At 36.9% G+C, this 15,040-nt stretch overlaps 1 protein-coding gene across 1 annotated transcript; it reads right to left on the reverse strand.

The window, feature by feature from the left end:
- Window positions 1–1,224: 1,224 nt before the first annotated feature.
- Window positions 1,225–10,747, reverse strand: LOC138714830 (gastrin-releasing peptide receptor-like). The gene is made up of 2 exons (XM_069847010.1): window positions 10,636–10,747; window positions 1,225–4,581 (listed from the first exon to the last, which is right to left on the reverse strand). The coding sequence occupies exon 2, from the start codon at window positions 4,577–4,579 to the stop codon at window positions 2,897–2,899; it is 1,683 nt and encodes a 560-aa protein (XP_069703111.1). The 5' UTR covers window positions 4,580–4,581; window positions 10,636–10,747; the 3' UTR covers window positions 1,225–2,896.
- Window positions 10,748–15,040: the final 4,293 nt, after the last annotated feature.

Consider the following 15,040-nt stretch of genomic DNA (forward strand, 5'->3'; position numbering starts at 1 on the left):
CTAGAAAAGTGCAATAACAAAACTATAGTTAAACTGTTCAACGAAGCTATGGGTATCCTGTGGCCAAAGGGTATTATGTACGATAATGTGTTATTCTTTATTAGCGATGCTGCCCCTTATATGGTCAAAGCTGGACAAGCATTATCTGTTGTATATCCTAAATTGACTCATTTTACTTGTGTGGCGCATGCATTTCATCGTGTGGCAGAAGTGGTCAGAGACAATTTCCCTAAAGTAGATTTGTTGATTTCATCAGTGAAAAAAGTATTTCTCAAAGCTCCCAGTAGAGTTAACGTGTTGAAAGAAATGCACCCTGAAATTCCATTGCCACCAAAGCCAATTTTAACTAGATGGGGTACATGGCTAGAAGCAGTTGAATATTATGCCGAACATATAGACTCTATTAACAATGTTCTCCTTGCATTGGACTCTGAAGATGCAGTCTCAATTGATACTGCGAAAACAGTTACCTGTGACATAAGTGTGAAGAATGACTTAGCTCACATTCAGCATACATTTTCATGCATCATAAAAACGCTCAAAAGTCTCCAAAATAGGCACCTTTCACTATCTGAAAGTTTTGAAATTATAAATAGTACTGTGGAACAACTGAATCGTGGTAGAGGTAAAGTTGCAGATGCAGTAAGAGCTAAGGTGGACACTGTACTTTCAAAAAACCCTGGATATGAAGAACTACAAAAGGTTGTTGCTGTGATGAGTGGTGAATCAACAGTGAAGATTAACTTGGACTTATCCCCAGCAGACATTGTGAAATTGAATTATGTACCAGTTACTTCTTGTGACGTCGAACGCTCTTTTAGTCAGTATAAATCTATCCTCAGAGACAATAGAAGAAGATTCACTTTTCAGCACTTGAAAGAAATGTTTGTAACCTATTGTTATGGTAACAGACAATAAAAATTGTGTTTTGTTGAAACTACATTGGAAGATAAGGTACGTCCATTATATTTTTTGTTTAGTTTGATTAAAATGTACCAATATTTAACGTACATAGTCATTTTTTTATAATTTTAAGTCCATATTTAATTCCATATTTTGGTAAAAATCCATATTTAATTCCATATTTTGGTAAAAATAACTACATATATATTTACATATTTCATATATTTTTAGTCCATATAAATCCGTTCCCTGGTAATTACTATTCCTTTTGCGTTAATTTGAATTTTTAATTCCTACTATTTGTAATAAATAAACTAGTTCTCTTTTCATTAATAATAGCAATGAGTTCGTAGTGTTAATATATTGTTAATAACTCGGAAACTAATTGACTCAGGAATGAAACTGCACCACATCATTATCTATCAAACTGTGATTGTGTGTACAATAAATCAAGGATGTAGCCTGAAAATGTAGAAAATAGAAATTTCACTTATCACCCTCACTTAAACACATGAAGGCTGTCAACAAAAATATTCTGAAAAATTGCGTATTTCAAAATGTAATGTGTCGCTCAATCTTTTAGTAAAATGATTGGATTTTTTTTGCAAGTCAGTGGCATATTTAGAAAAACATGACGCATCAGTTTTCCTTTATCTTTATTATAAGAGAGGGAAATAATTGTTATAATCACTGCATACTTAAAAATACAAATTTTCCATTGCCACAATAAATATTTCGTTTTTTATTTCAAAAATATTAATTTAATCATAAAACCCATGCGCTGTTTTGTTTACCACAGTGTACACAACATGCAGTAAAAATTTTATGTTCCTAGTATCAAACAAGCAAGAAGCGGGATAAGTAGCGTCGATTTTCAAGTCATATTTCCTAAACGAGGAAAAAGCGAAACGAACGACTATCACCACGTTCCTTAACGAACGAAAATTATAGTCCCGTCGCTCTTATTTCCGGCAGACAATCACGTTGCAAGTCGGCTACATTTAAACATGTGCGTCTTGTCATTGGCTGCTGATGACGTTATGCACTTCCTAAGGTTCGATAATTACGTAATATAATCGCCCACCATTTTGGCTCTTTCGTTGGCATTCGCAGAAAGCACACGAGGACATTATTTTCCGCTCATTTATTTGCTCAATTACGTTGCGTTTGATTTATTATCATAGGAGCTACGACATGATAATATTTAACGGTGCGGCAAATAGATTCCTCGTTTGGTAGCTCGGCAAAGAAAGAACAAAAATGGTGAACGATACTATTTACCTAGACGTTATAAAGCCTAAGGCGTAAGCAAAGAGGAGTCACGCCGGAAATAACAGCGTCGCGACTGTAGCGTAAATATGCATTTTCATTAAATTCAAAGTACACGACCAGGAACGGTTACCTTGTTAGCCAAGCAAGGTATAGGTTTCAGAGCGTTTATTTTTTCATTGTGGATGTATATTTATGCATTTGTATTTTTTTGTGCTTGAAGGCATATTTGCGTGTTCATGATAAGAGTACTGGTTCGTATTTGTGAATTAGCCTAATTTATCATCCTAGTGTGCCCTCCCAGTCAAATCATTCTATCTCCGCGTAATCCAATACTCCAGACAAGACCATAAATGAGTAGGCCTACCTGTATTACATTTTATGTAATGAATTTTCCACACACCAAAAATATTTTAAAAGAAAAATGAAAGTTCACCGTTTTTCACCATATTTAATCATCCTCTCCCCTTAACACTCAGTGAGACAAAACAAAACAAATTTTCATGAAGGAATTGCTGCTAATGGCCATGCAAAATATACTGTACAGTGCGAAAGATAGCCTATTAAAATTACAACAAGCACAATTGCATTGTATGCAACAGCAATAGGCTTAAAGCAATGAGTCATGCATGATAATAACATTATGTTGTCAAGATAAAATCATTCATACGAATATTCTCCAATTTCACAAATAATGCCTTTAAAAATATTGGGTGTACAACTCTCACACGCCGGTGTTTTGAATTCTTGCATTAGCGGTATGTGTGACAGCATTTATTTTAGCATAACTCGAGGATTTCCAAAATAATAAATACTTCTTCATGTATCGTCTGAATATGCTGCTTGTCACAAACAAAGCTATGGGGTTAAAACAAGCATCAGTAAAGGTTAGAATGTAAGTAATGTATATGGTCAGTCTTAATTTGTTGGGGGTGTCGATAAGATATTCGTTAATGCACAAGAGAACATTATGTGTACCGTAGGAAAAAGTGAAGACAAATGTGAGAGCAATGACTACTTTCGAGCTTAGTACTCTCCCCCTTCTCACTTCTTCAAGGCCAATGCTTTCACCGGGAATGCTGCGATTCAGCACACGAGCGGTTAGACAAGACGAAATGGCTATTACAATGAAAGGAATCACAAAGATAAGAATTAGTTCTCTTAACCTGAAGGTTCTCATAAAATCTCTATTATCCCAGTCCGTACCACAACCTTTATTTGTGATGGTATATCCAAGGGGATAGATGGCTAGAATAATTGAAATTACCCAAACTATTATTAACATGAGTGCACAATAGAGTTTCCTACGTGTTGGACGGCTGGAGGCTTGAGGGTTCGAAATACGCGTCAGGACTACACATCGCTGAACGTACATGGCTAATACTGAATAAATGCTGGCATAAACAACCGTGTAACACACCAATAAATACATGTGACACATTATAGTACCAAAAACAAAGTACTCATTAAACTGAGATAAATAAAATAATAGAAAATTGCACAAGAGATCCAACATGTCTGTTATAGTCAAGTTTAATATTATTAAGTTGGGAGCGGTGCGCATCTCCTTGTGCCTTGAGAAAATAAGCAGCAAGACACTGTTTCCTATAACTCCTAAAATGAAGAAGATAATTCCCATAGTTAAGAACAACACGTCCGATTTGCTCTTTCCATCATTGTGATCATTCAAGGTTTCGTCGTCACATAATCTGTGGCAGAGAAGATGAAATTTCATTCGAAATTCGAGAAAATACTCTACGTTTAATACTTCACTCATGTCCTCAATAGTGCAATTTAATAACTTAATACATGATCTGTATTTGTCAATGACGCACCTCACAGAATTCACCTCAGAAGTGTTATTGTTTTTTATTTCTTTAGTGAGCCCAACGTCTGGTTCAAAGAGCTGCAGATTAATCTCCAGTATATTTACCATATGGTCCATGTGTTGTGTTTTATCCCGTATTATCCGCAGATATTTCTCATACTCTTCAGTATCATTGTTTCCAACCTCATCATAGTGGCTTTGATTATGATGAGGGAGTACATCTTCTTCTTCATGCGACAACTTCACCAAATCAGACATAAGTTTAGGGAAGACTTCTTTCTGGTTCATCGCAGTTTGTTCTTCAGTTTGATTGAAGTTTGATACGTTCAGTAATAGAGAGTTCAGAGTTTGTTCCTGTAAGGCTATGACTTCCACAATGTCTTGCAGTGCTTTCTCCAGTTCACCCCCATCTGTATAGTTTGAAGTCCAGTAAGGGCTGACAGTATGAATGATTTCTACAGGGCAGCTAGAGTTGACAAATGTCTTCGTGGTTGCTTCACCTTCATCCGGTACCGCTTCTGTAGGAACGCAGACGAGAAAGCTGAGCAGCCCCAGTAGATGGAACAGGAACACGGACATATCTGTAAAGTAAAACAATAATTCGATTTGTGTGAGACAGCAACAATAGTACAATGTAAAGAAATTGTAAACTAACAAAATCCTACCACTCCCCTGAAAGAGAGTAAGGAATAATAATAATTATTATAATAATAAATATAATTACAGTATGATGATAATACGAGGGGGATCCAGGAAATAACGACCGTTCGCGCATACCCGCCGCGCAGCTGACTCCCCTTACTTGTTTGAAGGTCAACTGGCTTCCTTAACATGTGTTCTCATAATGTTGTGAGTACTGGTTGCAACAAGTCGCCATTGTGCATTTTGTGTTACTTCAAAATGAACGACGTGATTGATAATCCCGCCGACTGTGAGGTGAGGAGTGTGATTCGATTTTTGAATGCCCGACATTTGAAACCTGCAGAAATTTACCGGCAATTGAAAGAAGTGTATGGTGATACTGTAATGAATGAAAGAAATGTGAGAAAATGGTGCGAAATGTTCAACAATGGGGGAACAAGTGTCCACGATGAAACTCGACCCGGACGCCCATCACTCATCACAGAAGACCTGAATACTAAAATGAACGACAGAATCTTGCAAGACAGGCGCACATCACTCGACGAATTGCATATTGCCTTTCCTGACATTTCTCGTTCTTTGCTTGGTGAAATTGTGTCGCAACATCTTGGGTACCACAAAATCTGTGCACGATGGGTTCCACGGCAACTGAGTGACCAACACAAAACTCAGAGAATGGCCTCAGCATTGACATTCATGATGCGATATCACACAGATGGAGACGCATTTCTTGATCAAATTGTGACTGGTGATGAGACCTGGATGTCTCACAACACCTCAGAGACCAAGCGCCAGTCACGTCATGGCATCATCCCTCATCATCCAAGAAACCGAGAAAATTCAAACAGACTCTCTCAACACAAAAAGTCATGGCTACTGTCTTTTGGGATCGTTTTGGAAGTGATGAAGAGTTGAAGACAGTGAACACCTGGCTTAATGAACTGGCGACAGAGGAGTATAACACGGGAATTTTAAAGCTAGTGAACAGATACGACAAATGTTTAAATGTAGGTGGTGATTATGTAGAGAAGTAAAGGAAGCTTCAGTTATGTAACAGACTTTGTTTTTTCAAATAAGTATTTTTGTTTTAATTATTACAACAAAACGGTCGTTATTTCCTGGATCCCCCTCGTAATTACAATTTTGATAATTATTATTATTAACATTATTATTATTATTATTATTATTATTATTATTATTATTATTATTATTATTATATAAATAATCATGAAAATAAAAATGAAGTAACAAAATAATAACTCTAATAATAATAATAATAATAATAATAATAATAATAATAGCAATAATAATTATTACTATTATATATGTAACAAAATTCAGTACTCAAACTTCTAAGGATAATAGCATAGACCAATACAAAGATCTTTTTGTTGAATAACACTAGATCTGAAACTAATATTGAGTAGTCTTCCTGTGAAGGACAAGAAATACAAAACGTTTTGATATTATTGAGAACGAAAGGATTAAATTTCACTTTTTATTGTGAGCTCCTACAAAAACTGTACGAATGTGTGGCTTTCTGTTTCAATACACGCTCTGTATCGACGTGTCATGGCTGGTCTCACACGTTCAAAGACACTATTCATTCCTTGTAAAGAGGCAGTAGCTACGGAGCTTCTGTCTTTCAATTGGAATCTCGTATATCTGACTCTTCGAAGATGCCTCACAAATAATAATGAAGTGGAGTGAGGTCGGGAGAACGAGAAGGCCAAAGAGTGGGTCTACCACGGCCAATCTAGTGCTCACCGAATGTGCTGCGTCACTTTTGACTAATTTTTGTATCGATGAATACAAATTTAGTCGAAGGGAATATGAATAGTAAAACCACGTATTATGCTGATCTGGTACTATCAGTTTCAAGAGCTTACGGATCTATAAAACGAGTGAATAGTACTAGATCAAGGTTCGAGTCTCCGACAATCTTAATTTTTTTTAATTACTAATTTCCCTAGCATATGTCTCGCAGAGCTAGGTTTATGTGGCGACTTCCCTTACATTATATGAAGGGTTCAGAACCATAATGTGCCAAGCGCCATTTACTAAAACCGTAGAAAATAAGGATTAAAATGAAGTTATTACCATAATTCAATGGAAACATATAGCAAATAATATAAAGTATAGATTACACATTCAAACTAAATAATATGTCAATCTTCATTAAAGTATGGTATTCACTTAACTTTAACCCTTGCTTTCTCCGTTTTTTAATAAATGGTGCCCACCATGGCTCCGAACCCTACATATGCTGTGACTCTAGTAAATAACAAAAACTCTCCACCAAGCAGTACTCCTGTCTGCAAATAAAAGAGTCTGCTTCGGCATTACTCTTGAATATTACAGACATGTAACAACTCCATTAAGAAAATATAATCTCGTGAACTCCATGCCGCGCAGAGTGAGGGTAGTAGTTGGCGCATGTGTTTTGTGAAAGAGATCTTAGTCCATATCACGTTTATTTATTTTTACAGTATGTGCTTTCGGTTTTTTAGGAAGTGAAACAACTTTTACTTTTGTTTATACAGACCAGACGTTGCCTGAATAATTTTAAGGGAAAAATTGTTCCGGGGCCGTGTATCGAACCCGGGATCTTTGGCAGAGCGCGGCAACGCTCTGCCGACTGAGCTACCCAGGAACGTACCAAACACGGGCTTAATTTTTTCCTTTATGTCCACATAACTCAAGTGGGCTAACAAGACGTCAAGGACCCAATATTGAGTGCACACAAATAATAATAAATAATTTTACTATCCCAGGAGACGAGCTCACAACCTATTGCATGGAGAACAGACATGTTACCCCTACACCACACCCACCTCGTAAGGTTGACTAAATTGTAGATGGACGAGTTTCAATAAATGAACTGCATTTCGTTTACGCGTGTGAATCGCGCGATAGAACTTTGCATTTCTAACGAGCAAAACTCGGTCCATTCTTTTTGCCGCGATGTGTACTTGAGTACGTTGATTTAATTTGAATAAGGTTTTGAGGCCCTTAAAACAAATGAATAACATTTGAAAGAATATTCAGTGACGAGAATGGTGAAATCCTCTGTATTTTCACGTATAAAATTCAATGCAGATTCTAAGTAGCCCTACGTAAAATTAAAATAACATTTCAAATGATATTCTGTATATAAATGAACATACTGGTATTATTTTACGTGATTACTCTCTTACTCTGCTAACCTCGCTTTCAGTCCGACTTACGCTCCACTGCGTGTAGGGGAGGGAGATTAACAAATGCGTATCTCCTAGTCATGAGATCGGCATGACGTAGGACCACCGCAAAGACATCACAGGACAACGAAAGAACGAACGGAAGATATTATATTTATTCCATTGCCACGCATGGAATCGAATCTCGGTTCATTTGGTTGTTTTTAATTTTCTGGGGACAGTAAACCATTGGTTAACGCACAAGAAAATACTGTGTGTGTCATATGTAAGTTCGAAAAGAAACGTGAGAGCAATGCCTACTTTGGAACTCAGCGTTGTGCCTTTCTTCCCGTCTCCTTGACCAATTCTTTCACCGGGAATGGCCGTCTTCAGTACCCGGGCAATTATACAAGAGGAAATGGTTATTGCAATGAAAGGAATCATGAAGGCGATCATGAATTGCGTTATCCTGAAGATTGCATTATAGACTATAGTGAGTTTACACTCATTATCTGTAATAATACTGGGTGTTCATTTCAAAGTGTGTCATGACGTCACTATTGTTGGGTCACCGATTTGAAGCGAGTTTCAGCTTATATGTTAGAGAAGTTGCCTATTATTTAAGGCGTTCTTCAATCTGAACTTGAGAACGTGTACGGTATAACTTGAACGTCGTAGCAACAGATGGCGGTCTGTACGGTCTGTGTGCTACCATAACCTCTTTCGAACTGTGTTCTGCGCCGGCAAGTCGTACGCAGGGTATTTGTTATCATCGGTTGCGTACGGTAACATTCCACAACACAAATCAAATGCTCCGTGTCCATGTTGACCGTCGAAGTTAATGTCAACAAATACGTAAGTAATCGTCTTAACCCTCTCCCCATATCCCGACAGTACGTATTTCCAAACAGTTCACATTCCTGCCACTACCGGTATTACCGTACGTATCGGTACGTACTCTTCAGAATGAACGCCGTACTTGCTAGGCAACTTCTCTACCTCTTAGGTTATACACCTCTGCGGATGTGTAGGAAGATTGAATTCTCTAGGCTCATCGGCTAGCCACATGGCGGCATACAGCGAGCCATGACACATTTTGAACTGAACACCCAGTAGAGTTGAAGGTTGGATAGGCGGCTAGACTAATTGAAATTGCCCAGACGGTTCCTATCATAAGTGCAAAATGATGTTTGCCATGTGGTGAACGGTTGGAAGCGGGAGACGTCACTACTAAACACCTGTGAACATACATAGCTGTAATTGAATAAATAGTTGCGTAATCTATCGTACAACACACGAGCCAAAACAACTTGCACATTCCCAGACCATACTCCCAAGACCCGTGAATGTAGACCATGTTATCGAGAATGAGGTTGATAAAGAGATCCAAAAAGTCCGTTATGTTCAGGTTCAGTATCATTAAGTTGGGAGCGGTGCGCATTTCCTTGTGTCTTATGAAAATAAGAAGTAAGACGGAGTTACCTATAAGTCCTACGAAGAAGAAGATCATTCCTATGGATGAGAACAGTAATATCGCTAGGTTTCTGTCTTCATGATCTTCAATTAATTAATGCAAAGATAAAGTATATTATTATTATTATTATTGTTATTATTAATATCATCATCATTATCATAATCATTAATATTATTTTTCATTGGGTCGTTTGACCTAGTATTATTTTAACGAAAGAGGAAAAATATTTGTTAGAATATGACAGCGATCTTATGTAAACTGTGCTAACAAAGGAATAAGAAATGAAAATATTGATTTCGATTATGAATGCAATGAAATAAATGCAAGAATTACTAAATAAATCAATATTAAAATGAATCTAACAACCAGCGATGGCCTCCTAAATAATCTGAGTAGGAGGAAACAATTGCCAAGCAATAGTACTTACTTACTTACTGCCTTTTAAGGAACCCGGAGGTTCATTGCCGCCCTCACATAAGCCCGCCATTAGTCCCTATCCTGAGCAAGATTAATCCAGTCTCTACCATCATATCCCACCTCCCTAAAATCCATTTTAATATTATCTTCCCACCTACGTCTCGGCCTCCCCAAAGGTATTTTTCCCTCCGGCCTCCCAACTAACACTCTATATGCATTTCTGGATTCGCCCATACGTGCTACATGTCCTGCCCATCTCAAACGTCTGGATTTTATGTTCCTAATTATGTCAGGTGAAGAATACAATGCGTGCAGCTCTGCGTTGTGTAACTTTCTCCATTCTCCTATAACTTCATCCCTCTTCGCCCCAAATATTTTTCTAAGAACCTTATTCTCAAACACCCTTAACCTCTGTTCCTCTCTCAAAGTGAGAGTCCAAGTTTCACAACCATACAGAACAACCGGTAATATAACTGTTTTATAAATTCTAACTTTCAGATTTTTGACAAGACTAGATGACAAAAGCTTCTCAACCGAATAATAACAGGCATTTCCCATATTTATTCTGCGTTTAATTTCCTCCCGGGTGTCATTTATATTTGTTACTGTTGCTCCAAGATATTAAGCAATAGTGGTAAAACAAAATTGTTTATTTAAAACGATACAATTTCTGTATAGATGTCTCTGATTGAAGACAACAGATTGTTAAAATACATTGACGAATACATAGATTTACTTAAGTGAAATAGTCAGCAGAGGGCATTTAACGTTATCAAAGACAATTAGTTACGATAAAATACATCCGGTTTAGGCCTACATAAAACAATTTTTATTTTCACATGTTGGTTTAGCATTTGTTGTTGAAAGATTCTTTTTTATTTTTTTATATAAAACGGCCTTATGAATCAAATTTATTTTGTACGTACTTGCGAATTGGTGTGAAGAGTTTCACACTTTCTTCCGCTGCTTCTTCCGTCTTCCGTCTTCAGGATAGAACTTGGAAATGATGGCGGCGGTCACGTTGTAGCCACAGGACTATGCTATTGGTTGTTTCCAGTCATCTCCTGAGATCTTAAAGAACCTCATAACCCCCTCTTTGTTGTGATGGTAAGAGCCACACATGTTAGAAAGATTAGAATTGAGACACTCCGCATGCATGCAGACATTAATAATACCTTAAGGACACGTGAGATTCTTGTTATATACAGAGTGTTTGGTATTTTTTGTTAATAAATTAAAATGGGGTGATTTTCAACTTGAACGTCGACACAATTGAATATGCATGCACCGTCAGGCGAGTAAATACAGAGACTGAAGTTTTCCTGAGCTTAGTTTTAACTATAACACTCATATCAACACCAGGAAGCTTCCTTGTTATCCTATTAAACACATCATAATGTGGGATAGAAGTTGTCTGACTTACAGAAACACCCAACGTTTCGAAGTTATATATGAGTTCCGTAATTTCTCACTTTATGTACAGAATGATTCAGTAAAAGTGTGCAAAAATTAAACAGAAAATAAGGGGTGCTGTACAAGACATTCTGCAGCCAGGAAGTCAAAGGGAGGATAGTAATGGCAAAGGAAGCTTTTAATAAAAAATATCATCTTCTGCGGACCTCTAGAAAAAGAACTACGGAAGAGACTAGTGAAGTGCTTTGTGTGGAGTGTGGCATTGTATGGAGCAGAAACATGGACATTACGATGAAGTGAAGAGAAGCGACTAGAAGCATTTGAAATGTGGATATGGAGAAGAATGGAACTTGTGAAGTGGACATACAGAATAAGAAATGAAGCTGTGTTGGAAAGAGGGGGAGAAGAAAGAATGATGCTGAAACTGCTCAGGAATAGGAAAAGGAATTGATTGGATCAGTGGCTGAGATGAAACTGCTTACTGAAGGATGCACTATAAGGAATGCTGAACTGGAAAAGATTTCGGGGCAGAAGAAGATATCAGATGATAGATGACATTAAGATATACAGGGACATCATTTTATTTTTACTAACATTTTTAATATTAACTTGCTTATACCTCTGGATCAACGCCGTTTGCTACTCCCTTCCACGACGAAGTTCGATGATAATGGCGTAATATACAAACAAATCACTTTACTAGGTATAGGAGGGAAGAAAAGTAGTTTATCCATTTACGTAAACTAGGAAATATTGCGCTTTTGAGTTTGATCATTTTCATTATGTTTTTGTTTAATCAAAATACAATACAGTATTAACAATGAGTGTTTTTACTCACGAACTGAGCTATCCATGTGGACGTATTGATCATGCAGTGTTATATTATACTGTCAATAGCACATTAGCGTACAATATAGAGAATGAAGTTAAACTGAAAAATAAGCATAATATGGATATTTAAACACATTTTTTTTAATGGTGGCCGTTCATTTCGATACAGGCTTCAGTTCTAATGTACATATTATCGCACTATAGACTATTGTACCTAATCCCAATTACCAGTTTTGTTCTTCGTACTAACAGTAGTATTAACAAAATTTGAGGCCGAATGAGCAGCGCTCGTGCTCGGTCGCAGTTCAGATATAATATTAAAATAAAAAATAATAATATAAATAAATAAGTAAAATGAAATAGGAACTAAAATATAATTACAGCGGCAATGGAATTATATAATATAATATTAACACTATAGAAGAATAATATCGCACGTGAAAAGTAGGACTAATATATATTTCAAAATTATAGAATACAAATATAATATAGGTTGATTAATTCATACACATAGGCTATAAAATTATTTAATCAAATTGAAGATATTAACACGTTTCTAATTTTCTTGTTATATGTTAGTGGGTTACATGTTAGAAGTTCTGGGTGTAATTTAGTTAAAGCATTGTACAACCGAGGGCCAAAATTTATGCTATGCTTTAGACCAGCAGATGTGAGACATTTAGGTTCTACTAATGTTGAATTAATATTTCGTCTTGTGTCATAATTGTGTGTCTGTAATGCAAACTTATTACGATTTTTATGATAAAATTTTAACAGCGTATACTTAAAAATTTGTTCAATATTAAATACATTAAATTCAGAATAAATTAATTTAGTTGGATAATCGAAACGTTTCTTCAAACAAATTTTAATTATTCGTTAGTAACTCATGTTGAAATAATTCTGTACCTACTCTATAAAAGAGTACCTTACTTACTGTAAATTCAATCTTCACTTCTGCCCGATCCGAAAAGATAAAATTACTCAGACATACTATCTACTTTCCGTCCAAGTGGTTATGTTGTAGGGTCGTAGAAATGGAGGAAATCACGTGACAGTTTATTACTTAACGAGGCCCTTTTATTTAAGTTATTTTAAACAGTTGTATAATATTACGTAGACTTCCAATTCCTAACAGAAATTAATGTTCTCAAAAAAGAGCTAAGACAGCCCAGCCACTAGCTGGCGAATAAAAGCTGGTGGGGGAAACCGGGATACGACGTAGACAAATGGACGACAGTACCTGTGCGAAAATTATTCAATATTGAAAGCTCTTTCGTCACTGGAAAACGCGAACATATTTTTGGAACGTACTGTTTACTATGACCGTAAGGCTACTATGACTGTATGTGAGGTCTTGGATCTGTGTGGAGGACGGTTGAACTTCATTAGTAGAAGGGGTGGGAGTGAAGTAGTCAAAAACTCAGGTACAATAAAAATTGAAGTAAAAATGAAATAATGTCCCTGTATATGGATCATATGTGGAGACTAAGAGGAAGGCAGAAAATAGGAAAGATTGGAGAATGCTGTGTTTGCAGTGAAAGACCGTATGTATGTATTGTATGTATGTATGTATGTATGTATGTATGTATATATGTGTGTGTGTATGTACAGGACATTTTGAGATGGAGACATTAATTCATCATTTTAAGCACAGAAACTTAATCTTAAACAAACGCAAAAACGATGTTTTGAATTGAATATTTTCTAACGTCAATAGAAAAAAAAAAGAGTTCAGACAAGTGCCCCCCATAACTCCGCCAATGGTGCGGACCTGCTCATGGACAGCCTGTTGCAGTTCCTCGACCACTCAGGTTCTCCAATTTACCGAAGAGTGCATAGTCCGAAGAGCCAGATCAGGGGAATATGGCGGATGCGGCAAAACTTGGAATCCAGTAATTGATGCCAAAGTGTCGCACGTCTGCCTGCTCGTGGCGTGTGGTGTGGCGTTGTGGTGCTGCAGAAGAACTTTCAGCGGCCATTTGCCTTTCCGTCTCTATTGAATTATGCGTTTCAGTGTAGTCGGAATATCACAGTAGATGGGATTGTTTATTGTCTACCAGTCTGGAACTCGGTGGATCAAGATATTCCAGAAACATTCCAAAAGACTGCGGCCATTCGATTCCCGACGGGATCAGACATTTCCATATAAAATTTCTACCTCGGGACTAGGAGAGATGGTGGTGCACAACTTCTAATCATTAAATTGTGCACCAATATGCCTGGGTTAAATTCCAAATCTCTCCGCATACATGTCACTGTTGATAGTGATTCATCCGTCTGATGGCGGTTTCCTTGGTGCTATTCGTCAGGAGTAGGTTACGTGTCGGTACCGGGTTTCCCCTTCTCCCTTCCTCATTATCATCATCATCCTCATCCATTCCCTACACTACACTTAGGCCTACACATACACTTACCCTAGTACATGACTTAACTCTTCACAAATACACATCATGCATAATGTGACTCGCCGAAGTGGTGTGCAACTTGAAAATGGGTCACAGTCCTGCCATCTATCCGCAGTATGCGGAACCCGAATCACGCAAAGTGAAGTGGTAGGCATTAAACACACACATACAGACACACACATACACACACAAACTTCAAATTAGTGTAATTCTGAAAATATTGAGGTTAGGACAAATGTTTATACATACACTAGTGGCTTGTGCAGCAAATGCTGCTGCAAACTAAGTTCGTTAGACGTTTAAATAAAAATTTTTCAGATTTATTTTCAATGAAGAATACTTGTCTTTTTGATAGTTACTGTATTTGCTTCCATAATAATGAAACATACTCCCTCTGAATAGATTTTTTTAGGCCAAATACTTTTTCTTGAACCTATCCAACTTCAGTTTTTGAGTTTCAACGCGAAAACGCAAGTATCAATGTCAGGACGATAGCAGTAGCTATTTCAGGTCATTGTGGATTGTAGGAAAAAGTTAAAAAAATGTCAGGTTTGCTAAGCTTTCGAACAATAGCATTTTCGTATAGCTGCTGCATGTAGAACTTGAAATATAGAGCGTAAAATCATTTTATCCTACTAAGAGATCTTGCTGAAATGATCTGGAGACTACAAAATTTTCT

Source organism: Periplaneta americana, chromosome 2 (assembly GCF_040183065.1).
Source record: "Periplaneta americana isolate PAMFEO1 chromosome 2, P.americana_PAMFEO1_priV1, whole genome shotgun sequence".
Taxonomy (NCBI): Eukaryota; Metazoa; Arthropoda; class Insecta; order Blattodea; family Blattidae; genus Periplaneta; species Periplaneta americana.

Bases quoted from the DNA above. Each gene is read 5' to 3' on its own strand.
- LOC138714830 (XM_069847010.1), bottom strand. From the start codon at position 4,579: ATGTCCGTGTTCCTGTTCCATCTACTGGGGCTGCTCAGCTTTCTCGTC.